The sequence below is a fragment of the Biomphalaria glabrata genome, chromosome 8 (assembly GCF_947242115.1).
Source record: "Biomphalaria glabrata chromosome 8, xgBioGlab47.1, whole genome shotgun sequence".
NCBI lineage: Eukaryota > Metazoa > Mollusca > Gastropoda > Planorbidae > Biomphalaria > Biomphalaria glabrata.
Window position 1 is genome coordinate 7,617,774 of NC_074718.1, and position 27,328 is coordinate 7,645,101.

Consider the following 27,328-nt stretch of genomic DNA (forward strand, 5'->3'; position numbering starts at 1 on the left):
AAGCTGGTATATGTGAGCAGCCACATGCCAACTCATGTCCACGCCCAGGTGTTTTCCTCATTTCCTTAGTGTTATTGCTGCCCTTAGGGCTCTATGATGAAACAAGAGGGATGGGGGTGAGCTTGAGGTTAACAACTTCCTCATGTAAGAACATCAAACATAGAGCTTAATAGTTTTTAAAAATATAGGTCAGACAAAGGGAAGAACACATAATCTGCATTTATAGTCTGAAATCTCTTCCAGACGTGGTTCTGAATACGATACATCCGTTTTATCGCTTCTGCGACTTCCCGCCTCTTGTAACAGGTGAAAAATCAACAAGTGGTTATTTTGGAAGATGTTCCACAGTCGAGTTTCATGTTTCTAGTTCCACTACATCGCTAGTGACATCTGATGCGATTCGCATACGGCATCGCCAAGGAGGAATGGGAGGGGGGGGGGGGTGATGATAAAAACTCAGGGCGGTAGGAAGCAGAATGCGAAAAAAAATGTCTGTTTATTCTCGCGACCACCACCCTCCACCAACAGCTTTTTTTTTTTTTTTTTGCTTCCCTGACACCCGCTCCCTCCTCGGCGCCCTCCTGCGGCGAATGCACGGCGTGCGCTTCCGGGAAGTAATTGGCGTTTGCATCTCCTGTGTGAGAGTGATCACTGTACTCATTTCATCATCGTTGTGTTTTTGCGCGCGTGGGCTGAGGACTATGGTACCGCAGATACATTGATCCAATAGCCTTTTTTTTTTTGTATTATCTTTTAAAATCGCTGACTACACCTATTTCAGACAGGTGCATTGATATACTGGTACAAAATAGATGGTCTCAGTTAAATGTTGTATTGTGGTACTAGAATACTGGATTTATCAACATATTAACATAGGTGTTATTTATTGAAAAAAAATCGATTTAAAAGTTTATAGTTTCTATTTTTCTGTGGATAATATTTTACATTGCAGTGTCTAAACTAAATAGCTGTTGGATCATAATATACATTGCAAATAAATTGTGCATATAAGTGCTAATTAGATACACTAGAGGTAAATTGTGCATAAAAGTGTTAATTAGATACACTAGATGTAAATTGTGCATATAAGTGCTAATTAGATACACTAGATGTAAATTGTGCATATAAGTGCTAATTAGATACACTAGAGGTAAAATGTGAATATAAGTGCTATTAGATAAACTAGAGGTAAATTGTGCATATAAGTGCTAATTAGATACACTAGAGGTAAAATGTGAATATAAGTGCTATTAGATAAACTAGAGGTAAATTGTGCATATAAGTGCTAATTAGATACACTAGAGGTAAATTGTGCATATAAGTGCTATTAGATACACTAGAGGTAAATTGTGCAAATAATTGCTAATTAGATACACTAGAGGTAAATTGTGCATATAAGTGCTATTAGATACACTAGAGGTAAATTGTGCATATAAGTGCTAATTAGATACACTAGAGGTAAATTGTGCATATAAGTGCTAATTAGATACACTAGAGATAAAATGTGCATAGAAGTGTTAATTAGATATACTAGAGGTAAATTGTGGATATAAGTGTTAATTAGATACACTAGAGGTAAATTATGCATATAAGTGCTAATTAGATATACTAGAGGTAAATTGTGCATATAAGTGTTAATTAGAAACACTAGAGGTAAATTGTGCATATAAGTGCTTATTAGATACACTAGAGGTAAATTGTGCATATAAGTGCTATTAGATACACTAGAGGTAAATTGTGCATATAAGTGCTAATTAGAAACACTAGAGGTACATTGTGCATATACTTGCTAATTAGAAACACTAGAGGTAAAATGTGCATATAAGTGCTAATTAGAAACACTAGATTTACATTGTGCATATAAGTGCTAATTAGAAACACTAGAGGTAAAATGTGAATATAAGTGCTATTAGATAAACTAGAGGTAAATTGTGCATATAAGTGCTAATTAGATACACTAGAGGTAAAATGTGAATATAAGTGCTATTAGATAAACTAGAGGTAAATTGTGCATATAAGTGCTAATTAGATACACTAGAGGTAAATTGTGCATATAAGTGCTAATTAGATACACTAGAGGTAAATTGTGCATATAAGTGCTAATTAGATACACTAGAGGTAAATTGTGCATATAAGTGCTATTAGATACACTAGAGGTAAATTGTGCATATAAGTGCTAATTAGATACACTAGAGGTAAATTGTGCATATAAGTGCTAATTAGATACACTAGAGATAAAATGTGCATATAAGTGTTAATTAGATATACTAGAGGTAAATTGTGGATATAAGTGTTAATTAGATACACTAGAGGTAAATTGTGCAAATAAGTGCTAATTAGATATACTAGAGGTAAATTGTGCATATAAGTGTTAATTAGAAACACTAGAGGTAAATTGTGCATATAAGTGCTTATTAGATACACTAGAGGTAAATTGTGCATATAAGTGCTATTAGATACACTAGAGGTAAATTGTGCATATAAGTGCTAATTAGAAACACTAGAGGTACATTGTGCATATAAGTGCTAATTAGAAACACTAGAGGTAAAATGTGCATATAAGTGCTAATTAGAAACACTAGATTTACATTGTGCATATAAGTGCTAATTAGAAACACTAGAGGTAAAATGTGCATATAAGTGCTAATTAGAAACACTAGAGGTAAATTGTGCAAATAAGTGCTAATTAGATACACTGTAAGTAAATTGTACATACAAGTGCTAATTATATGTACATTATTTCGTGGCGTATTTGTATCATGGTTTATCTTCTCGATTAGTGTCATTTGGACGTAAAAAGGATAACAGTTCTTATAATGAATTACAGATTTAAAACATAGGATAGGGTTCCTTCTGTCTTGAAAGGCAATGAATACTTATAGATGAACTGCTGGTTTTTGGATTCTTCCAGAGTCGATGCAGAATCTTCTGTGACTGTAAAATCCTATCCCGGGGAAGCAAACTTATATAAAAAGCTGTTTAATAACATTGTTTTCATGGATAAAAATGTATCATTATAGAGTGGTTATTTCTATAATGAAGGTGTTGGAAGCTGGATCCTGAACTCTTTATTTAACACATGTCAATAGAGACATTTATTTCATTTCTACTGCTGGACACTAAAGATGTCTATTACAATGTGAGTAGATGTTCATATAATGTGTTTTAATGAGACGGTAAGACATTTAGACAATTGTTTTAGCTGAATCTTTGTTACCTGGATCATGTTTGGACTATAATCTTTAATTAAACAAGGTATAAAACTATGACCCACAATATTTGAATTACGTACGGCTCCCACCGCCCTAAAATAGAACGGGGTTAAAAGGAAGAACAATATTCCATATCTTGAAATAGTCAGCCCCAACGTGGTTGGAAATAATCTTAATTTTCCTATATAGTATACTGAAACTTAATCTGTATTTAAATGTATTTATGGATGATTTAACAAGGCCAGGATAGGGTGGACCTATTGCAGTATTTTCTGTATGTATATAAGTTTTATTTATCTATTATTATTTATTTGCTTTCTGCTATATAGGGCACATTAAGTCTGTCAGGACGAAAAGTTTTAAACTTATTTGACATTTTGTTCGAGAAGTCATATTTTAAGAATCTTGATAGTTGGACAACCTAGAAATGATCTATCTTATCTATCTATCTATCTATCTATCTATCTATCTATCTATCTATCTATCTATCTATCTATATATCTGTCTGTCTCTCTGTCTGTCTGTCTGTCGTCTGTCTGTCTGTCTGTCGTCTGTCTGTCTGTCCATCTATCTATCTATCTATCTATCTATCTATCTATCTATCTATCTATCTATCTATCTATCTATCTATCTATCTATCTATCTATCTATCAAATCTGTCTATCTATCTATCTATCTATCTATCTATCTATCTATCTATCTATCTATCTATCTATCTATCTATCTGTCTATCTATCTATCTATCTATCTATCTATCTATCTATCTATCTATCTATCTATCTATCTATCTATCTATTTATCTATCTGTCTATCTATCTATCTATCTATCTATCTATCTATCTATCTATCTATCTATCTATCTATCTATCTATCTATCTATCTATCTATCTATCTATCTATCTGTCTATCTATCTATCTATCTATCTATCTAATCTATCTATCTATCTATCTATCTATCTATCTATCTATCTATCTATCTATCTATCTATCTATCTAATCTATCTATCTATCTATCTATCTATCTATCTATCTATCTATCTATCTATCTATCTATCTATCTATCTATCTATCTATCTATTTAATCTGTCCGTCTATCTACCTTCATTAGGAAGTCCATGCCGCCAGATGTTGTACGCTACTCAATGTCATCTATAGTAATCAGAATCGCGAGGCCTTTGACCACTCCTCGGGTTTGTTGTTTTTAGTTAAACATCCCCCCGACACCCTCCCCCCCCCCCAAATAAAAAAAGTATGTATGTCACCATCCATGCAAATAACTGTCGACACATGTGACTTTATCTCCCCGAGAATGTCAAACAGATATGCAAATTTGAAAAGAGAGGCTCATGGGTAGAGAGACCTGGATGGAGAGACTTGGACTTATCTAAGTATAGAGATGACTCTTTCAAAGTACCCTTCACAGATTAATATTTCTTTCCCGATTGGCAGACGTTGGCAGGTTTCTTGCCCCTGACTCTATTATCGTCTGTCAATGTGGGTGTCAAGCTCTCTGTTTCCCTGTTATTCTGTTAAGACTGGACTAGTTCGAGGTTTAAAAAACAAAACATATTATTCTGAAAATACACATAACAAGAGGCTGTTCTAAATCCTTCATTAAGGTAGGAGTATTGTAAAGGTTTCTTTCATTAGATTCTTTGAGTTCTTTTTTAGATGTATTAATGCATTGCAGCCGTGATCAGACAGTGGCCACCATGGGCTACATTATCAACTAGTCCATAAAGCCATGCCAATACGACTTCTATATGAAGTGTGTTCTGAAGTTTCCACGGCCGGAGAGCGCCACTAAACAGGCGTAAAGCACTTTTCACGGACGGATAGCACCACTTCGCGGGCAGATAGCATCACTTCACGGGCAGATAGCATCACTTCACGGGCAGATAGCATCACTTCACGGGCAGATAGCATCATTTCACGGGCAGATAGCATCACTTCACGGGCAGATAGCATCACTACGGGCAGATAGCATCACTACGGGCAGATAGCATCACTACGGGCAGATAGCATCACTTCACGGGCAGATAGCATCACTTCACGGGCAGATAGCATCACTACGGGCAGATAGCATCACTACGGGCAGATAGCATCACTACGGGCAGATAGCATCACTTCACGGGCAGATAGCATCATTTCACGGGCAGATAGCACCACTTCGCGGGCAGATAGCATCACTTCACGGGCAGATAGCATCACTTCACGGGCAGATAGCATCACTTCACGGGCAGATAGCATCACTTCACGGGCAGATAACATCACTTCACACTTCACGGGCAGATAGCACCACGTCGCGGGCGGATAACAACTTTATGGTCGGATAGCACCACTTAATGGGTGGATAGTACACATCACTGGCGTATATAACCACTTCAAGGGACATAAATTGCCCTGGGGCCGTAGTTGTGGCATCACTCCTCTTGCATATCAAATTAGCATCAAAAGCAACACGTCGCAGGCAGGCTAAGGATATAAATGTATTAATGCGCTTGTCGTTGTCAGCTGAACGGTGAAAGATGGTCGACGAAAAAAAAGTGCCCTACGGAAACGCTTTAAAGACCAGCTCAGGCGCAAATTTGCTTTCACTTACATAGAAGAGAGCACCTGGCTGAAGGCAGCCTCAGAACGAGACACCTAGAGATCACTTACAAAGACCGCGGGATACACATTTTAGACCAATAGAAGATCCATTGCCGAGGACAGACGTAGACAGCGAAAAAAAAAAACCTAAATCGTCCACCGGAAGACAATGGTTATGTCTACGCTGGAGGTGGCTAAAGATATAGGTCACAGCTGGGGCTGCGTAGCCTGCATTACTCATTAATCTTAGGACTCGAAGACAAGGTTTATTAGAATATCAAATTGGAGGTGACAGACTGGGGCGTAGCTAGGAATTTTCCATCGTTTGGGAGCCCGGGGAGCTTGGCCTCTTTGGGGCCCCTGTATTTTGCGTAATATTTAATTTTTAATGTAAAAGACACTCATTTGGGGGCCCCCTCAAGTGGGGGAACGGGGGGATTTTCAAATTCTCCCCCTCCTCTCCCCACCCTAGCTACGCCACTGGTGACAGGGCCGTGTGTTTGGGGCTCTTAATTTCGACGTGGTTAATTAAAAATTAATCTGGAAACTAAACTAACAAGAGTCATGAGCCTTAAAGATAAAACGTAAGGGAGACTACTCAACAAGGGGCTTAACTATGAAAATGCGACTATGAAAGAAAAAAAAAAGAGAATCCTTCAGTTATGAGCTCATCCATTCCATTGCAGTCCAATCAATGGGTCACTCGCCTGAACAGCTTCGTTTCTCTCTGCCCCATCCCCCTCCGGACACTCTAGCTATAGTATAGGTGCGCAATGGTAACTTCAATGCTGCAATTGTACAAGAAAATAAAAACAAAAACTGTTATCTGCCCCTGATTATGATGGAGTTAGAGAACTGTGGTAGTCTCCCTTTAAAAACCTGTTACCACAGCGGCATTCCAGATGTACGTATTCTACATTAAACACCGACGACACACGATTGACAGATGGATAAAGTACTCTTTTTTATTATTATTAAATTGTGTGTTTTTGAAAAAAGAAAATATGAAGATGGTGTCGCTATTGCCGCGTTTGTTGAACATTAAAGCCAACCCTATTAATGATTTGAATAAGGATATTCAACAAGTTTCAATGAAATCAATACACACTAGGCCAACTTAATAAAGAAACCCGCGGAACAAAAAAAATTTTTAAAAATACTATTTACGCGACACTTTGTCATCCGGGCTATTTGTTTGGAATCTTGACAAACCGCTGCACGTCAAAGATGGCCTTGACCAAAATATGTTTTAAGATTTATGCATCCAGAATGATATGAACTTGTATGGCTAAGGAGGTAGGGAGAGGCGAGGGGGGTGGGGAATGACAAGAGGCATAAAGTAATGGGGGGGGGGTTGGTAAAGCGAAGAGGCAACGGAGTAGAGGGATAGATGAGGGATGTACAGACAGATGAGGAAATGGAGGTATTCTTAGGTTCCACCTGGCAGCAAATGTATCCTTAGAATGAGTGGTTCTCTTTCCTTCATTTTCTGTATTGTTCTTTGGATTTCAAAGTCAAGTTGAATTAATCCTAACCGTTTATCTAGGAATAATTATTTAATTGTTTAAAAATTTAGTATATAAATAAACAGGAGGCGCGGTGGCTGAGTAGTAAAATAGTTTGGCTTCTGAACCGGAGGTCCCGGGTTCGAATCCTAGGAAAGTCTGAATTTTTTTTTAAATTTTGGGATCCTTAGGCACCTCTGAGTCCACCCCAGCTCTAAAGGGTACCTGCCATTAGTTGGATGAAAGAAAAGGCGGTTGGTCGTTGTGCTGGCCACGTGACATCCTGCTCGATATGTGGCCAAAGAGACCTCAACATCATCTGCCCTAGAGATCGCAAGGTCTGTATAGGGAGATATATTTTTTTTAACATGTTTAGTGTTCGTAGCAGAATTTTGTACAATTGTCTATTTTGTTTTTATAACCGATACTTTGTAACTGAGCGACAAGCAAATAAATTATGGCTTTTATATTGCGCTACTCTCATGCAACTATAGCATGCTCAGAGCCACTGGCGGATCCAGAACTTTGGAGTGGGGGGGGGGGCGATTTTTTTCCAAACCCTAACCCTAACGCCCAGTAAACCCTAACCCTATGCATAAACGTGCAGCATATATATATATATATATATATATATATATATATATATATATATATATATATATATATATATATATATGAGAAAAAAAAGCGCAGCATTTCTCAACCTTCGGCGAAAAATAAAACAACTGGGGCAGCGCTATAAGGTTCCATAGTGGGTTTCGGGGCAAAGCCCCGACGCCAAAAGCGTTTTCTTGCATTCTTCAATGCAGAAACGCATTCTCCTGACATATACAGCTCATTGCTCATAAAAAGAATTCGGGGCGAAGCCCCGACGCCAAAAGCGTTTTCTTGCATTTTTAATGCAGAAACCCATTCTCCTGACATCTACAGCTCATTATTTATCAATGGAGTTCGGCAAAAACGTTTTCTTCACTGCAGAAACGCATTCTCCTGACAACTACAGCTCATTATTCATCAGTGGGTTCCGACGCCAAAATCCTTTTCTTGCATACTTCATAGAAGAAACGCATTCTTCTGACCTAAAGCTAATTTTTCATACTATTAAAAAAGGACCATTGGAATAATGTTGTACTTGAAAAATATTCTAATATGAATTTATAGGCCCTTAATACATTGCAAATAAAACCGATTTGTTCCTTGAGAATATAAGATACCCCACATATTTAGATTTGGCTTTGAGGATCGCCGCCGAAAAAAGAATTATTCGATAAATAATATTCAATAAAATTGAAGTATAAATTGTGAGTTATAGTCCCAAATTTATTTAACTAGAAAAATTTCAGATTGAGTAAAGGTTGGGAAAAGGCGACTATGTTTAGAATTATTTGGGTTTAGAACTTCTCAATCATGACTCTTATACTAAAAATTTGGTTTGAATTCTAATTTTCTTAAAATAATTATGATAAATTCATGTGAAATTACATAAACTATGTCTGGAAATGAGAGGGGCGGTAGAGTGAAAACGATTAATCCTCGCTCCTTTAATAATTTCTGCTTAAGATTGCATTTGGCATTAAAGAATAGGGGTGGGGCGACTCAACTAATTTTGTTCACAAACTATGATTCTCCATAAAAATAGGACCGCCCCACCCCACTCAGAGGGCTAGAGTGGGAGGGCAGTACATGCAATCACTCTCCCACCAACTCCACCGAATCGGCCAAGATACCAGAAGGGGATTGACATAATATAAAATTTATATATTAATTGAATTAATTTTGTACACAAACTATGATTTCTCCATAAAAGTAGGACCGCCCCCCCCCCCCCACTCAAAGGGTTTAGGCAGTAGAGGTATTCGCCCCCCTCCCCCAATCGGCAAACAGGGAACAACATAATATAAAGATGGGTTAAAATATTAATAACAAGTTTTAACCATATATATATTTAATTGTTTCTGTTAGCAAGCTGTGATTTCTAGAAATAAATTGGACCGCCCCCCCCCCACTCGAAAGTGTATGGGTGGGGGGTGGGGGGCGGGATTGTTACCATCGCCCCCTCCCGACCCCACCAAATCGGCCAACATACTAGAGGGGGGGGGGCGAAATAATCTAAAAATAGGTTGAAATATAAATAATTAGTATATATTACTAACATAAGTAATAAATTCGTATACAAATTGTGTGAATTCTATACTAAAATTCGTCCGCCCCCCCCTTCGGGGGGGGGGGGGGATCGGCCGAGTGGGGGGGGGGGGCGATCGCCCCTACCGCCCCCCCCCCCCCCTGGATCCGCCAGTGCTCAGAGCGCTTTGGTCCTTCTCAGTTGTGGACATGAGGTGGGGAAGGGGGTATCTAGGAGAAGGGTTTTCCGTGCTGCCCTCAGGCGCTCAGTAAACATAGCTCTGCTCGAGTCAGGTGTCGAACCTCGAGCCCACTTCATAGGTAGCCAAGCCAAGCCAAGTTCAAGCGTACTTAGTCTCTCGACCACGCTCCCACTTATATAAATAAACGCATTTACAAAATCTGCAATTAGGGGGCCAGTTAAAAACAAACAAACAACGTCATTAGAAACTTCCAAATGAAACTGGTGTTATTTCGATCATAGAGAAATAGCTCATGTCTCAATGGGGTCGAGGTGGCTGAGTGGTAGAGCGCTTGTCTTCCAAATAGATGGGTCTCGAGCTCAGATGGGGAAATTGGCTAGCTCAGGCAACCCATTCCATGCTCTAATAACACAAGGGAAGAAGGAGTATTTGTACTAATTTATCCTAGCATATGGAAAAAGGAATATACCTTTATCTGCCCCCATAGATCGCAAGGTTTCAAAAGGGCACCATTCGTGTCCCGGAGAGACTATTTCACTGTATCTCACCCCCTCCAGTTTAGGCTTCTGGGTTCCTCATTAATGTAATTGTTAAAGATATGATTGTCAACAGCACAAATCAAGGATTTGCAGAGGACAGGGCTGGATTTATGGGAGCAAGGGGTGGGCAGGCGGTTCTACTCTTTGATATCTTCATAAGAAAGTGGCCTACACAAAATATCTATAAATAAATAATATCTGATTTTTGTGTCATAAATGTTGGAATATTCATATGTTTTTTTTTTTAGTGACAATACTTTTACGGTTGGCAACATTGTAGTGGTTAAGAATTGTCCGTTTGTAGCGTGCTTGTAAAATGTAGCTCGGATTTACGTCATTCTAGGGCCTTACCTTCCACAAACTTAAAAACATACCTTTTTTAATAAGACATACATATTAATTTTTATTAAATTTTTTTAGAAAGGAAAATTAGTTTAATGCATAAGTTGTCTCTTTGGTCTAAAATATGAAATTTCTTTTATATATTAATATTATTATTACTAATTGTAGGCGCCTTCAATAAATTTCTGCCCCAGGTTTTCTACATACTTAAATCCGGCCCTGGCAGAGGCATACATAAAAAATAAAAGTTCCCTTTTCACACCTTGCGGTCTATAGGTCATCTAATTCTGTGGCCAATGTTTAACGAGGGTGTTAAGTCGCCACCACAAAGACCAACCATCTTTACTTTCCCTAACAAATGCCAGGTACCCATTAGAGCTGGGTAGAATCAGAGGCGCCCAAAGATCCCAAAATTAAAAATCCCAGTCTTTACCAGGATCCTAACCCGGGATCCCCGGTTCAGAAGCCAAACGCTTTACCGCTCAGCCACCGCGCCTCATAGAAGCATACATAGAACGACTTATTCAGAAGCGGAGAAAAGTCATTAGAACTGACTATATCTCCTTAGATTTAACGTTTCAAATTACCTCCCCTCCTCCCTTTAAAAAAAAAAACCCCCATTAGAGCCGGAAGTTTAGGCGTAGAGGTCTTATGGACCTCGCCGTTTTGGTGTTCGACATCTTGGCGCTAGATGCGTCACATACATTTATATATTGACTTTATTATGTCTTTAAATTATGTCTTGAAAGAGAGAGATGCACACTTATTTTTCGTAGCTTTAGTTGTGATCAAACTTCAACTTTATAGGAAGATTAATAATTGTATTGTCCCTTACATGTTGGAAAAAAAAAGTTGTTTTTTAGGTGGTTTTTTTTTGTGTATGTCACGTGACCAGATTTTGGTATGTTGGCTTTTATATCGTCTGCCCATTTACCAATGTAGCCTACCATCCAATACCTGTCCATGTGTTTGCGTTCTTAAATTAGTCTGAAATTTTCACGCCTGCATGTCTGTACATTTAAAGTAAAGTAAATTTCCCTTTTCATATCTTGGGATTTTAAGGTGAAGAAGATGGTAAGGTGGTCTCTTTTCTTCGGCCTACGGTTAACGAGCAGAGCGACATGTGCCCTTAAAACGACCAAACGCCTTTACTTTTCCCGAACTAAACTCAGGCACCCATTACAGCTGGGTGGACTTAAACCCTGGATGTGGCAAGATATGTAGGTCACAGATGGGGTTGCGTAGCCACGGGAGATACTGCACTCCTCATTAATCTTCGGACTCGAAGACAAGCCTTATTATGCTTTGGAGAAAAATGATAATTATTTTTTTTTTTTTGGTTGAAAATTTAAGGCGCTTAAACTCAAATGCTGAAACGGCCGGTGCCAAAATGTCCCGAACTGTCAAAGATTATGGTTGAACTTTAAAAAAAAATTGCTTGTTTCAGTTTATAATAAATATAGAGTGAAAGCTACGCCTATACACACATACACAAATATTAATAAATCTGATTTGCTTTTAAACAAAAAAAATATCTCAACCAATGCCCGTACCAAAACGCGAGTTCAGCTTGCTGAATGGCAAATCGTAGTTAGCAGCCACCGACTTAGATAACACCTGACATCTTTAATCGTACCCCATGCAGGACATGACGAAGGTGTAACATGTAACGTCCGTGGCTCCAGAGATAATCTTTTTTTTTTTAAATAGACCGACTCCGTTCTTCCTCAGCGTTATCCCCCCCCCCCTTCCACTCACGCAGCGACAGTTTTTTTTCCCCATTTATCCAATTACATTAAACTAATTTAAAAAAAAACTGAAGTAAAAGGGGTTGCGTGTGTTTAAGCTACCTCTGCTTATTATACCAGGTACAGAAAACAGGTTTCATTAGCTTAACCTATCATGTAATGCATTTAGCTTGGCCTCCGGATAGAGAGGCCCTGGGTTCGAATCTCGGTGAAGACTGGGGCATTTAATATTGGGATTGTAAGGTCGCCCGACCAACTGTAATGGGTACCTGACTTTAGTTGGGGAAAGTAATGGCAGTTGGTCGTTGTGTTGGCCACATGCAACCCTGTTCGTTAATCGTTGGCCAAAGAAATGGGTGACCTTAGGTTATTTGCAAGGTCAGAAATGGGTTAATTTTACTTTCTTTTTTTTTATAATTTTTGGTTTACAATTTGAGATGATAATATCCCAGATTCGCTCAATCACTCAGCCCATGCCCCCCCCCCCAATTTAATTTTTTATTTGAGAAAATAATGAATTAAATAGAAATTAATAAGGGACTACACCCATTAGGCCCCAACCAGTTATCCCAGATACGGCAACACCGCTGTGCTATGCAAAATGAACTATCGTCCAAAGAAAAATTAAAAAAAAAATAAATCTTTCCGATCATAGTCAATTCCGAAGCATGCTATTATTATCCCAGCAGTTAATGGTCACACGCCACCACCTGGTCACATCTGTCTGCACCATAACTTTGTAATAGAGCCGACACAGCCATCCATTAGGTACATATTGGACAAGCGATGGCTAAATCAAAACGGTATAACTCTCAATACGACAAGTGAACAACATAAATACACTACATACAGAAGTTTCCGTGAGTAGGTAGCAATTAGGCCGTAAACGTAGATACAACTGTGAGGCTAAGTCCTGAAACAATAAATGAGGATTACATACTGACATATATATAGGCAGCACTAGGTACCAAGTTTTTAATGAAAATAGTTGTCAGTATTTTCATACTTATCTTGTTAGTCTGTTTATTATGACTGTTTGTCTGGATGACTCCAGTTGACCTCTGTTGTGAATGATTCCTCAATGTTTTGATTTGCAAGAATGACCAGTGTGTAATGTGTATATAGAAGGCAAGTAACCCTCTAACGTGTAAGGTGAGACCTTGTTTTATTGACTTAAGTACTGTTGTTATTGAAAACCTTGTCATATATCCAGCCACAGTAGGTAAGTTAATTTATATGGATCTGAGACATGGACACTATACAGAAAACAACTAAGAATACTTGAGCGCTTTCATCAAAGATGCTTGCGCTCCATCATGGACATAATTGATACGGTGGAAAGACCGCACTACAAACAGCAATGTCCTTGCGAACGCCGATGTGGACAGTATAGAGGGACTTCTTATGGTCCGACAGTTACGCTGGGCAGGGCACGTATCCCGTATCAGGGACGAACGTATGCCAAAGGCAGTCTTTTTTGGTGAGCTAAAAGGTGGTCGACGTAACAGATGCGCCCCACGGAAACGCTTCCAGCTTGGGCGTCAACTTGCCTTGGCTGACATAGAAGAGAGCACCTGGTTGCATGCAGCCTCAGAACGAGACAGCTGGAGGTCACTCACAAAGGCCGCGGGATACACATTTGAGACCAAAAGAAAATACGCTGCCGAGGACAGATCCAGACAGCGAAGAGAAAATCTAAATCGACCAACTGCGGACAATGGTTATGCTTGCCCTATGTGTGGCAAAATATGTAAGTCACAGTTGGGGCTGCGCAGCCACCAGAAATACTGCATTCCTCACTAATCACTAGACAAGCCTTATAATTGTATTTTATTTTCTTTAGATCTTACGTTGTAATTGTAGAGGATATTGTTTAATTATTAGAATCAGACTATATCGATTGTTACAATATTATTGTTTTAGGGGAAGTGTCAGTGTTGCTTGAAACCCTTTATATCGACTATGACTGTATCGTCAAGAAGATAAAGTTGGTATGACTTTCGACGTGAGGATTTAGAGTTTGTAGCGTGATAAGCATTTGATCGATGACAAATTTTGGATGTTAAATAGAATGAATATATATTTTATTCTGTTCTCTATTCAAGAATATTTGTGTGTGTAGCTTTGCATAAATGAATAAATAAATTATAGCTTTTATATAGCGCTACTTTCTTGCTTATAGAATGCTCAGAGCGCTTTGGTCTGTGGACCAGTGAGGGGTGAGGGTATCTGGGAGAAGGTTTTCCGTGCTGCCTTTAGACGCTTAGTAAGCACAATTCTGCTTGAGTCGGGTGTCGAACCTCGAGCCCCTTTCATAGGTAGCCAAGCCATGCCAAGTTCAAGCGTACTTCGCCTCTCGACCACGCTTCCGCATAACTGATTCATTGAACTGATTCATTGAACTGATTAATTGAACTGATTAATTGAACTGATTCATTGAACTGATTCATTGAACTGATTCATTGAACTGATTCATTGAGCTGATTAGTATTGCTTTTTTGTAGAGTGCATTTACATTTCGTATATTTTGTTTATTTCTATGTTCATAAACGTGTGTTACGGAGGTAAAAACACCCTTGAGTGTCAGTTGTTGCTGCAGTCATTAGCTTCTATGTTGCTGACAATGGTGAATTAAATATAACTAAAATAGGGACTGCACCGATCGGGACAACGAACCAGTGACTTTCTATACGGCACCACCGCCTATCAATAACTCAGTGCTAATCAAACTAACCTCTAGAGTCTAGACTCTAGACTAGTGTTTCCCAAAGTGGGATACGCGTAGCACCTTATTAACTAAAATGCTGATTTTTTTTTAAATACCCATTTATTATGTTCTGTTAATGACTTAAAATGAGGTGTGGGGTGGGCTGGCGAAAGGTACTGAGCATTACAAATATTTTGCAAGGGGTACACATAGGTCAAAAGTTTATGAAACTTTGCTCTAGACCATAAAGATGTACAACAACAACAAAAAGAATCTTTGCAATCCAAATCACTTCGCAAGCATACAATCATTACCCCAAACAATTGTCATTTGTATAAGTATTTATCATTTAGCTAGCATAATGTAACGAATTTTGCTTTTATTTTATTGCTCAGGTCTGAAAGGGGTCCATTGAGACTTGTACTGCTTCACCCTCACTGACCAATCCAGCCCCAAAGGATGGCTTCTTTCTCCTTAGGGTTCACAGTCCTCGTCCTTTTCTTGGCGGCGTCTAGGGCGCCCTCTTCGACCTGGGCTTCGGTCAGAGCTTACGCTAATGGTGCGTTTCCGGGGATGGACGACGCTGTGGCCGAGGAGATTGACCAGTTTGTTTACCACATCCTGCCCTGCCACCATTCTCCGGCCCTGACTCTGTCCATAGTGAAGAACGGAAGCCTGGTGCTGACCAAAGGTTACGGCTTCACCAGCACGAACAACACGGCCAACGTGACCTCCAGGACCAAGTTCGCCATCGGGTCGCTGACCAAAGCTTTTACCGCAACACTGATAGCCAAATGGTTGCTTGACCAGAACAAGTAGGTGTATAGTAAATAGTATTTAGTTGGACGAGACGATATCTGTACTGTTATATTGGAAGCTGAATACATGTGTGTACTTCGGCCAAGCAGAAAGAACCAGGGTTGGGTGACGGAATTTAATCCTGCAAACACTAAAGAGTGCGAAATACTAATTCTTAGTTATTCGGCTTAGCCAGGCCGACACATGTAATTATAAAATACACCGACCTTCCTTCCTTTTCTCGTAAGGGGCGCGGTGGCTGAGTGGTTAAGCGCTTGACTTCCGAACCTGGGGTTCTGGGTTTAAATCTTGGTGAGATTGGGATTTTGGATTTCGAGATTCCACCAAACTCTAATGGGTACCTTACTCTGGTTGGGAAAGTAAAGGCGGTTGATCGTTGTGCTGACCACATGACATCCTGATTGTTAAACGTTGGCCAAAGAAACAGATGACCTTAACACCATCTGCCCTACAGACCGCATGGTCTGAAAGGTGGAACTGTAACTGTTAGTGAGGTATAAGAAGATTATTCAAATTATATTTTGCTCAGTTGCCTTGTCATCGTGGCAGTATTTGGTTTGAGTTTACTATTGACTATTTTGGTTTACACTCAAGTAATTTGAGTTTACTATTGACTTATTTTGGTTTACAGTCAAGTAATTTGAGTTTACTATTGACTTATTTTGGTTTACAGTCAAGTAATTTGAGTTTACTATTGACTATTTTGGTTTACAGTCAAGTAATCTCTTTGTTGCCGCTTTCATCTTCTGACACCAATAGGTAGGGGTAATAAAAACAATGAATCATTCATAGTTAATGGTTTACTTGACACAAACTAATACTTTGCCCCATATTGTAAATGATGAACTATATAGCTGTTACAATACTATTGAGTAGTAGATAAGTCTACGTATTTTATGGAGCCAGATATCGCTACCCAATATACATTTGTATGTGTATGGAGTATGTAATCCTCTTTTCGAAATTAAATAATTTAATTTCCCGAGTTAAAATCATGAAAGAAGAGAGCACACACTGTTTACTTTATGTCAATACTAAATTAGCAGTAGTAGACATGAAGCTTGAAACTTATTGACACAATAAATTGATTGTAGTCTTCTATACATTTTTAGAGGCCCCCGAAAGGGAAATAGACGCTATTAGTTTTGTGTTGTCTGTCTGTAGGTCTGTCCGTCCGTCCCGTCTAGATCTCGTAAACTAAAATAGATATTGAAAATCCGACATCATGATATTTTAGAACTTTCAATGTTCTGATGCAACGGCTACATTTTTCTTTTCTGAAAGCGAAAAATTTAATTTTTAAAATCATTATGCATCAGTTTTTTCATAAAAAAAACAATTTTTACAACTATTCAGTATTAATAGTATTAAACACGGGAGGCTATTTAGTAAGGAAAAAGTAATATTACTATATTTGCAACACATTTATATAAACGGTTTTTAGATTTTTTTTACAATTTTTTTTTAACAAATGTATTGCTAAGTTTTATAAGTTCTGTCATACCAATTAATACATTTACAACAAAGTTACAAAGACAGTTTGTGTAGAAATACAAACTCAAAATCGGCCCCCTAAGTGATCCACCCAGGCAGGTAAAAAGGCAGGATGCAATATTTTCAGAAAGAACATCATGATAAAATTCTATCAAAGACAAATAACAGAGATGAATTGGAGAAAGAAGGCTGACAGATCTTGTGTGGTGCCCCAGCTGTTCAGCAGACCAAATGATATGTAAAAGTGAATGTGAAGTTAGATGTGAACCTGGTCTAACTGATGTCTTATAATGAATACCCAATTGATCTAATTGTTTTGTAAAGGGCCAATCTCTTTCAAATCCTAAAGAAAAAAAAATCCGCAAAAAGTTATTTTTGTTCCCTTTAGTTCAGTGTTCTATGGCTATAATACAGCGCTGAAATTCACGTGATAATATGAAAAACTACGTAATTATTGTTGTTTTAAATTATGTATAACTTATATGCATACTAAATAGATTTTTTCTCTAGTGCTTCTTTAAAAAAAAGTAAACATTTGTGTGTGTGTGTGTGTGTAAATGTAGTAGTTAGTATGACAGAACTTACTTAACTTAGCAATTAGAAAAGTAAAAAAATAATTTTTTGACGAAAAATTTTAAAACATTTACATAAATGTGTTGAAAATATGTTACATAGCTTTGTCCCCTACTAAAGAGCCTCCTGTATTTGTTACTTTTAATAGTGAATAGATGTTTTGGTCTGCTTTGGGAGTGCTGGAATCTTGTTCGTGTGTTCCACCCAGACAGAAAGGATTTTACCTAATTGTATATCTTGCCCCGCACACCCATGGCTCTAAGTTTAAGAGAGGCATTGCTTCCACACGCGGTCGTAAGCCTGTTTTAGTTCTATAAACACTGCATATGTGCTTTCGGACCTCTGTAACCCATCGTCCACCTCCTGCGCGAATATCGTGACCTGGTCGATCGGGCTCAAGCCTGCCCTAAAGCCGGCCTGCACTGGCGCTAGGATAACGGCACTCCCAAAGGACCAAAACTAGCCGCTCGTTGACCATGCGCTCTGCAATTTTTCAAAGGGTTGAGGTTGAGGCTAGTGAAATGGGTCTGTAGGACTCCACGTTAGTCGTGTCTTTGCCCTTCTTGAGGACTGGTACAATGGTAGCAAATTTCCAGGCCCTGGGCAGTCCGGAGTCAGCCAAGTTCCGATTCATAAACTCAATGAGTTTATCTCTTGCAATGCTCTTGAGATGTTTTACCATCTCAGGAGTAACCTTGTCTGGCCCCGGAGCCTTTCGATATTTACACTTGACAATCGCTCTGTCCAGCTCAGCACGAGAAGGGCGCGTTGCGCGTCACTTGGCTTTCAGGCTCACGTACACCAGTTGACAATACCAATATTGCCCCAATGTTTAATTATGAAAGAAATTATACTCTCTACTTTCTAGTCCCAGTTTCGCTCCATTCTTTGACCAATAGAGCTTCAATTTTATGAACTATACGTTGATAAGTTTACATTGCCTCCTATTTTCAGTTTATCACTATTGACTCATTAATATCCCCCCCCCCTTTATTATCAGTTTGAACAATATCACCTCAGCTATTTACTTGTGCGCCAAGATTTAGTCATTGCTCTCATTTTTTTAGTTGTGCCTATTAAATTTGATAGATTTTTTTTTACCTAATTCTAAAAAAAAAAAATAAAAATTTCTGACAACAATGTATTTGACCGATTAATCTATTTTAAACAGTTTTGTCTTTCACTTGTCTGTTGTGTTCTTAATTATTTATATCATCTCATCTTTCCCGCTTCCAACCTCTCTCAGCCAGAAACCACAAAACACTTAGATCTATGTTTGAAAAGCTACAAATCTGGGATAGGAGCTGGAATATGACTCATGGACGTCACTAGTAAAAGAATAGAAACCAAACACTAGATGTGAAAAGGATTTAAATCTTTGAAAATCTTTTAAAGGTTTAATAAATAAATAATCACTTTTTTTTACAGAAGGGAATTAAGTAAGTCGGGCAGACGATGTTAAGGGTCAAGGGAATAAAGACTTAAACTAATGGAAATATGAATTTTAACTTAAAAGAAAAGCAAAAAGTTGGATAAAAAAATAAAAGAGCATTTCTTAAAACAAGCAAAATATTTAAATTATCCTTTTAAATAAAAAAAGCTTATGTAAAGGGGAAGAACTCCGTCCTTAAAACTATATCTACCAATAATGAACAAGCTATTTCCCGTATTCGATATCAAGCAATTTGGTGTGCTATCAAAAATTAATTGACTAATTGAATATTAATGTTTCTTAATTCTTTTATTTTTAGGTAAATAAATAAATGTTTAAAAGTATCAACTTGATCGGAGAATGCGAAAAAGGGAAATAGTGTAAACAAGGGGGCTAAACCCAACAAATGTATCCATATCTGTGACTACTGAAATAATAGTTTCCCTTGTTGCTAATAAACATAATAATGAATTACCAGTAATGGATTGTGCAGTTACTTTTTTTAGCAGGCCCCGAAAGAGGAATAGACGCTACTAGTTTTGTGTGGTATTACAGTCCGTCCGTCCGTCCTGTTTAGATCTCTTAAACTAGAAAAGATATTGAAAATCCGTCATAATGATATTTTAAACCTTTCAAAGTTCTGATGCAACGGCTACTCTTTTTTCTTTTCTGATACTGTAAAATACTGTACGCTATAAAGTAAGGCAGATATCTATTTACCATATTTTTAACACATTTATGGAAACGTTTTAGATTTTTAGTAAATATTTTTTTTACAAATGCATTGCAAAATAAAATGAGTTTTGTCATACCAACGAATACATTTAGAAAACAAATGTTTACTAAAAAAAATCTATTTAATAAGCATATAGGCGGAACATAATTTAAAACAACAGTTCATAATTAGCATTTCACATTATTACACGATCTGTAGCAAGCAGGACACTTAACTTAAAGATTATTATTTTATTTTTTTTACGAATTTTTTTTTGAGGCTGTGAATAAGAGATTTACCCTTACACAACAATGAGATCAATTAGATAATCATTATATGACATCAGCTAGGCCAGGTTCACATCTACCTTCACATTCACTTTCACCTTTTCCTTGGTCTGCTGGACCAGTCAACCTTCTTTCTCCATTCTTCTCTGTCATTTGCCTTTGATAGAATTTCATTCTGATGTTCTTTCTGAAAATATTGAAAACTGCCTTTTTACCTGCCTGGGTGGACAACTTCGGGGGCCGATTTTGAGTTTGTGTTTCCACATAAACTGTCTTTATTACCTTGTTAAAAATTGATTCAAGTTTGTCTATGTCAATGAATAATTGTGTGAAGTTTCAGCTTGATTCGAGAATAGGTGTGAAAAAAATAACGTGTACACACTTTTTCCCAGAGAGAAAGAGTGAGCTGCTATAAGCTTTCTAAAATACTTATAATAGCGGCGATACATTGAAACCTTATATTAGCAATAAAGAGCAAGATTAATATTATATTATTCCTTTTTAAGCTAATACGTTAGAAATATATGTATGACGTCAATTAAATAAAGTTACTTTAATCGTATGAATCACTAAATATGTTAACCCTTTAAGTCCTACGTCTTTAAAAACCCTGTGAAAAGACCTATGACTGATAGCTTTGCTAAACGTAGGCCTAAATTGCCGGCCCACTGCAAGGCTTGTGGCCCATTTTGAAGCAATCTCTAAAATCGGCCTAAGGTATAGAAGGTTAGAAAATGTTATTAACAACAGAATTCAGCCAATCGGGTCTTAATAAATATTTTAAGAGTATCCTTTTAAAATGTAAAGTTAAGTTTCCCTTTCAGACCTTGTGGACTATAGGACAGATGATGTAAAGGCCATCTGCTTATGTGGCCTACGGTTAACTAGGGTGTCATATGGCCAGCACAACGACCAACCGCCTTTAATTTTCCCCAACTAAAGTTAGGTTACCATTAGAGCTGGGTGGACTCAGAGGCGCCCAAAGATCCCGAAATAAAAAATCAGTCTTCACCAGGATTCGAACCAGGGACCCACGGTTCGGAAGCCAAACGCTTTACCGCTAAGCCACAATTAATTACAATTTTTGTTAAATTATTTTAAAAGTGTTTTATTTTTATTTGTTCTAAAATGATGTCAATGCCTATATATACATCAACAGCATCACTGTAGACACGCCCATCAAGTCGTACCTGCCAAACTTCCGGGTCACAGACGACTTACGTAGCAGCAAAGCTTCTCTCAGGGATCTTTTGTCCCACCGGATGGGGCTACCGTCTTTCTTCAAAGCTTTAGGAATGGGGTTTACCGAACATATGACTAGGCAGATGCTGGTCAAGTAAGTAAATCTAGTATCTCTTTTTATTTTACCTTGCTGGTCAGTTGGTCAACCAACAAATGGCTTAAGCCCATGAAACTGAACAATACCATAATATTTTTTTAAAGCAGACTGGCTTACTTGATCACCAAACTTACCAATACCATAAACTTTGTACACAGCCGACTGGCCTACATTCCCATCTAAATGACCAATATTATAGTCTTAGTCTACAGCTAACTGGCTTAAATGCCCCAAAAAATGACCAATACTATAGTTTTTGTCCACAGTCGACTGGCTACATGCCCATCTTCCTGACCAATACTATAACCTTTGCACAGCCAACTCTGGCCTACATGCCCACCTAACTGTCCAATTCTACAACTATTGTCCACAGCCGACTAGCATTCATGTCCACCTAACTGAACAATACTATAAGCTTTGTCCACCTAACCGACTAATACCATGACCTTTGTCCACAGCCGACTGGCCTACATGCCCACCAAACATGCGTTCCGGCACAAACTTATCTACAACAATTACATGTACGCCCTGGCCGCTACCGTCCTAGAGCGGATGAGTGGGGGCAAGTCCTGGGAGAACATACTCAAGGACTCCATCTTCCGCCCTCTCAACATGACCAACTCGGGTTTCTTGGAAGAGCTGCCCAATTTCTCCGATTTTGCACTGCCTTGTGCAATGGTGAACGGTTCCAAAGTGGACTTATCTACAGAACTCTTTAAGTAAGTGGCATGGAAATGAATCCATATATACTGCCATTTAAACTTTGTCATTTTTTTACATGTATACAAATAATACAACTAAGCACAATGTTTTTTTTTCAAATGATTATGATTACACTAGAGTGATTGATATTGATATTGGATTGATATGTGCAATGTAGATCTACAATATCTACATTGTCTTAGTATAGATGACCAACTGTTGTTTTTTTTATTGTCCTAAGAGATGCGTCTTAGACTCTTAGAACTTACATGATCCAGTCGGCCCAATTTAGGGGGCGGCGAAATCGTTATTCCATAATTCTCTTTTATTTTGTTTTAGTTTAACATAAAATAAAGTCCTTAGATATTTTAGAATTTTATATAGATTTTAATTATTTCATTATTTATAGAAAAGTTACTAAAAAAAAAAAAAAGCAACAAAAAAAACAAAAAAAAAAAAAACCAATGATCTTCGCACATTAGAAATTGCTTTGAAAACAAAAACAAAAAAAAAACACACACACACACAAATAAAGAAAAATTAATACGCGCACGTGAGGGATTCCCGCGTTTTTTTTTAAATTAGCAGTGGCGTAGCTAGGCTGAGGGGAGGGAGAGCGTAATAGTTTTTTACATTCAAAATTAAATATTACGTAAAAAGCAGGGGGCCCCGAAAGTGTCAAGCCCCCCTGCCCCCAAATGATGACAAATGCCTAGCTACGCCACTGCAAATGCGCCGACATATTTTGGGCTTGATTGTAAATTATTTGTTTTGCATGAGGCTTACAGAATCAGATCAATGGACACATTGTTTGTCTAGATGTACCTATTTAATAAGGCATGTCTTCGAGTCCGAAGATTAATGACGAGTGCAGTGTTACCAGTGGCTCCGCAGCCCCAACTGTGACCTATATATTTTGCCACACCCAGAGAAGTCATACCCATTGTCCGCCGGTGGTCGATTAAGATTTTCTTTTCACCGTCTGCGTCTGTCCTCGGCAGCGGATTTTCTTTTGGTCTCAAATGTGTATCCCGCAGCCTTTGTAAGTGACCTCCAGCTGTCTCGTTCTGAGGCCGCTTGCAGCCAGAAGCTCGCTTATAATTCAGCTAAGTCAAGTTGGCGCCTAAACTGGTCTTTGAAGCGTTTCTTTAGGGTACCTCTGTTACGTCGACCACCTTTTAGCTCACCAAAAAAAGAGTGAATTTGCAATACGTTCGTCTCCAATATGGGATTCGTGCCCTGCCCAGCGTAATTGTCTGACCATAAGAAGTCCCTCTATACTGTCCATACCGGCGTTCGCAAGGACATCGCTTTTTTTTAGTACGATCATGCCACCGTATGTCCATGATGGAGCGCAAGCAACTTTGGTGAAAGCGCTCAAGTAGTCTTAGTTAGTTTCTGTATAATGCCCGTTTCTCAGATATTTTTACATTTTAGTATTGCCTGTTAGTTTTAAAAGTATAATATTTTTGGGATAATCAATAGATATAAATATTTAATTTTACTTAATATTTAATCTAATTATTACAATATTAAAATCTATATATTAGTGTTATACTAAACAAATAATAATAATGGTGCAGAGATTTAGTGGACTATATTGATCCAACACTTTGGATAATCAGTGGCGTATACTGGTGGGTCCGGGTTTCGGATACGACGGTGGGTTCTTCTCACTTAATGTTGAGTGTCACTGAGCCTAAATTGAGCCATCTAATGCTCAGGACAAAAAGGCTCTAACAAGAGACAAAAGTTTTTGAAACACATTTGTTAAGATCGTTGATCAGTAGAAAGTTGAATGTTCGCTCGTGATCAACTTCCAGAATGATTTTCTACCTAAAAAAATAATAGAGGTTCCCAAACATTGCTCAGTCATCTTCTTTATGTCCATCACGTTTTTGTAATGAACCAGCCTTTCAGTAGATTTATAATCAAAACTACTGATTGTGCAAGTCCCTAAGGCATGGCAGAAATTAATGTAATGAAATCTTCTGTTTACTTATAACAATAAATCATGAATTTCAACGAGTATGCATATACAAGAATAATACACGAAGAAATAAGAGTTAAACAAAAAGAAAGACTAAACCATGACTAAGCCTAGTAGTGTTTTTTCCCATCTAAAATTATTGTTATTATATTATATTATCTTATATAATACAGACGTTACTTTCTTTAAAAAAAGAAGATAATTACGTCCTACGCATGTCATGTGTCTATCTAGTCATGCATATTAATCAATGACTTAAACTCTGTTAAGTCGTTGGTTTTCATGGCTGATTCAGGCAGACCATTCCATTCTCTAATGGCATAAGGAAATAAGAAGAAGCACTTGTATGCATTTGTTCTAGCTTATCGAAAAAGAAATGTGTAAAATCAGTACGCGAATGACGGTGCAAAATGTCGTATCTAGTGCGGAAGTGCCTATGTTATCAAACTCGCGAAGAAAACAAGACATCGAAAGTTCTATACCTCCTGAAGAACAAGTTTGTAAGGACTACGATACAAAAATTACGCAAAATTCTAAATCATCTAATAAAAACAAATTGGATCAGTCAAGAAGAAATACCATTCTCGTTAGCATCAAATGTTCCTATAGTCCTAGTTATTGGCCTGAAAAATGTAAAACTCAGAATGTTCAATTTCTTTTTCAAAATTTAATGTGAAAAAAAAAGTTCCCCTTTTGGACCATGAGATCTATAGGGCAGTTGATGTTGAGGTTTCTGTTTTTTGGGCCAAAGGTTAAAGATTAGGGTGTCATGTGGCCAGCACAACGACCAACCACCTCTAATTTTCCCCAACTAATGTCAGGGTAAAGTTACAGTCGGTTGGACTCAGCGCACCCTAAAAATCCCGAAAGTTAAAGTCGCAGTCTTCACCAAGATTCGAGCCCAGGACCGCAGGCTCGGAAACCAAGGGCTTAACCACTAAGCCACCGCGCCCCCCAATTAAAAATTAACCGTACATAAAAACTATTTCAATGTAATACAGACAGTAGAAATTTTTATCGTTATATTATTATCAACATTTACTGAAAGGTGGTAAATGAAATCGACAAATGTTTCTGTATACCATGTGACTGTATTTTGTGGTACTTGTCGGTTTTGTTTATGGGGGGAGGGGGGGGAACGACATTCATTACAAGTACCAAAGAAGTAAATGAATGGGGTCATTACAAGTACCAAAGAAGTAAATGAATGGGGTCATTTTTCTCATTAATTATTAAACGGCACGCATACTAAACAGATCATATCATGAATGTTAATCGACAGAGATGTCTGCAGGTGAGATCTTAGGTCTACAGGCATCAATGCAAGAGTGAAGGAGGAAATCGCACAAGATCGGACGGCACTGGGACAGAATGTGCCTTCTGGTACAAAAGAAAGGCAGCGGCTCTAGACAAAAGAATGAGGAAGCTGCTCTATCAGATCACCTTAAAGCAGGTGCATTCATATACACTTACTATGGCAAACCTAGCCGTTCAAGAATCGGCTTGCTTAGCAACTACATAGTCTGACGGAACTCAAGACAAAATAACGGAACAAGTGGTTCATCTGGATGCATCCATTGTCTTCTGAGACAGTGGGAGGAGCCATTGAGAAACACAAAATGGTCGGAAGTGTTACTTGGTGACGAAAATAAAACAACAATGGATAAAATACAGCAAAGAAACTGGAACAGACACAAAATAGAGCACTGAGATTCATAACAAACGGTTAATATGCATGACTAAATGCATGACGCGTAGGACGTAATCATCTTCTTTTTTGAAGTAACGTCTGTATTATATAAGATAAGATAAGATAAGAATGAGTGATCTTGAAAAGCAGAGCTGGCAATCTGTTATAAGGAAATTAAAGTACCCCCTTTCAGGCCTTGGTGTCTATTGGGCAGATGATGTAAAGGTTATCTTTTTCTGTGGCCTACGGTTTGCGAGGGTGTTATGTGGCCAGCACAGCGACCAACCTTCTTTACTTTTCCCCAACTAATGTTAGGTACGCATTAGCGCTGGGTGGACTCAGAGGCTCCCAAAGATCCCGAAACAAAAAAATCCCAGTCTTCACTAGGATTCGAAGCCGGGTCCCCCAATTCTGAAGCCAAGTGCTTTACCGCTCAGCTACCGCGGCTCTAATCTGTTATAGAACGAATTATTCTGGTTATAAAGTACCACCCGGGATAGAGGAAGCACTCGGAGACGAGAATGTCATCCGGCGATTTATCGGTGCTATTCTTTTCCTGCAGTGGACGGCCTTTCATTGCGACGTCGGGGGCAATGACCTCGCAAGGGAGGGGCGTGTTGGTATCTACGTATCTCGAAGCACCGCGCACGTTTCTACAGGCAACGTCAGAGATCCGAGCTTTTTTTTATGAGACGGTTTAACACCTTGCGAAGACTCTGAGAGGGCGGGCATATGGGTTAGGATCGTTGACGATCCGTGCTGGCGGTTGAGGAGGTCAGACGAGGCAATCATTGCACAGAGCAGGAGAGAACACTGTCCCGTTGGGGCATACTTTGCCCAGTTCCGTCCGAACTATGACTCCTATGACGAACTGAGAAGAGAGCGACGAAACAGTGTGTACGAGTGTACCCAGCTCCGAGAGCTAAAGGGGGGACGTATCTTAAAAGCCATTCAATCTGTATGGAGGCTATGAGGCGCTACGCCGGACTGCCCAGTTTCTTGCTAGGGCACTACAGGAGGACAAGTCTTTCCGACTGTGTTCCCAATCGGAGCTCACTTTCCAGGCCATGTATCGATTATGAGAATCCTCGAATCGTGTCTTACAACAGAATACAATTAGTACAGACAATGTAAAACATGGATAGGATTATGGCATGACCTCTTTATGTTCAATCTAAGATAGACAATGAAATTAGTTTATTAATAACAAGCAATATATAAAAATATATTTAAAAAAAAAAAAAAAACTTACCTAAGGGCGAAGTACTCCGTTCTTAAAACTATATCTACCAACAATGTAGAAGTTATTTCCCTTATT

General features: G+C 38.4%; 1 protein-coding gene across 4 annotated transcripts in view; it reads left to right on the forward strand.

The window, feature by feature from the left end:
- Positions 1 to 664: 664 nt before the first annotated feature.
- Positions 665 to 27,328, forward strand: part of LOC129927816 (protein flp-like) — a 35,407-nt gene continuing 8,743 nt past the window's right edge. The window contains exons 1-5 of one of the 4 annotated variants that reach the window (XM_056039325.1): positions 665 to 801; positions 2,828 to 3,139; positions 15,365 to 15,784; positions 21,449 to 21,625; positions 22,087 to 22,347. In XM_056039325.1, the coding sequence (XP_055895300.1) occupies positions 15,429 to 15,784; positions 21,449 to 21,625; positions 22,087 to 22,347 (794 nt within the window). In that variant the 5' untranslated portion in view covers positions 665 to 801; positions 2,828 to 3,139; positions 15,365 to 15,428. Of the gene's footprint in view, positions 802 to 2,827; positions 3,140 to 4,660; positions 4,832 to 13,341; positions 13,415 to 14,207; positions 14,254 to 15,364; positions 15,785 to 21,448; positions 21,626 to 22,086; positions 22,348 to 27,328 lie in introns of those variants that run through there. The other 3 variants (XM_056039324.1, XM_056039326.1, XM_056039327.1) reach the window with 3 other exon arrangements.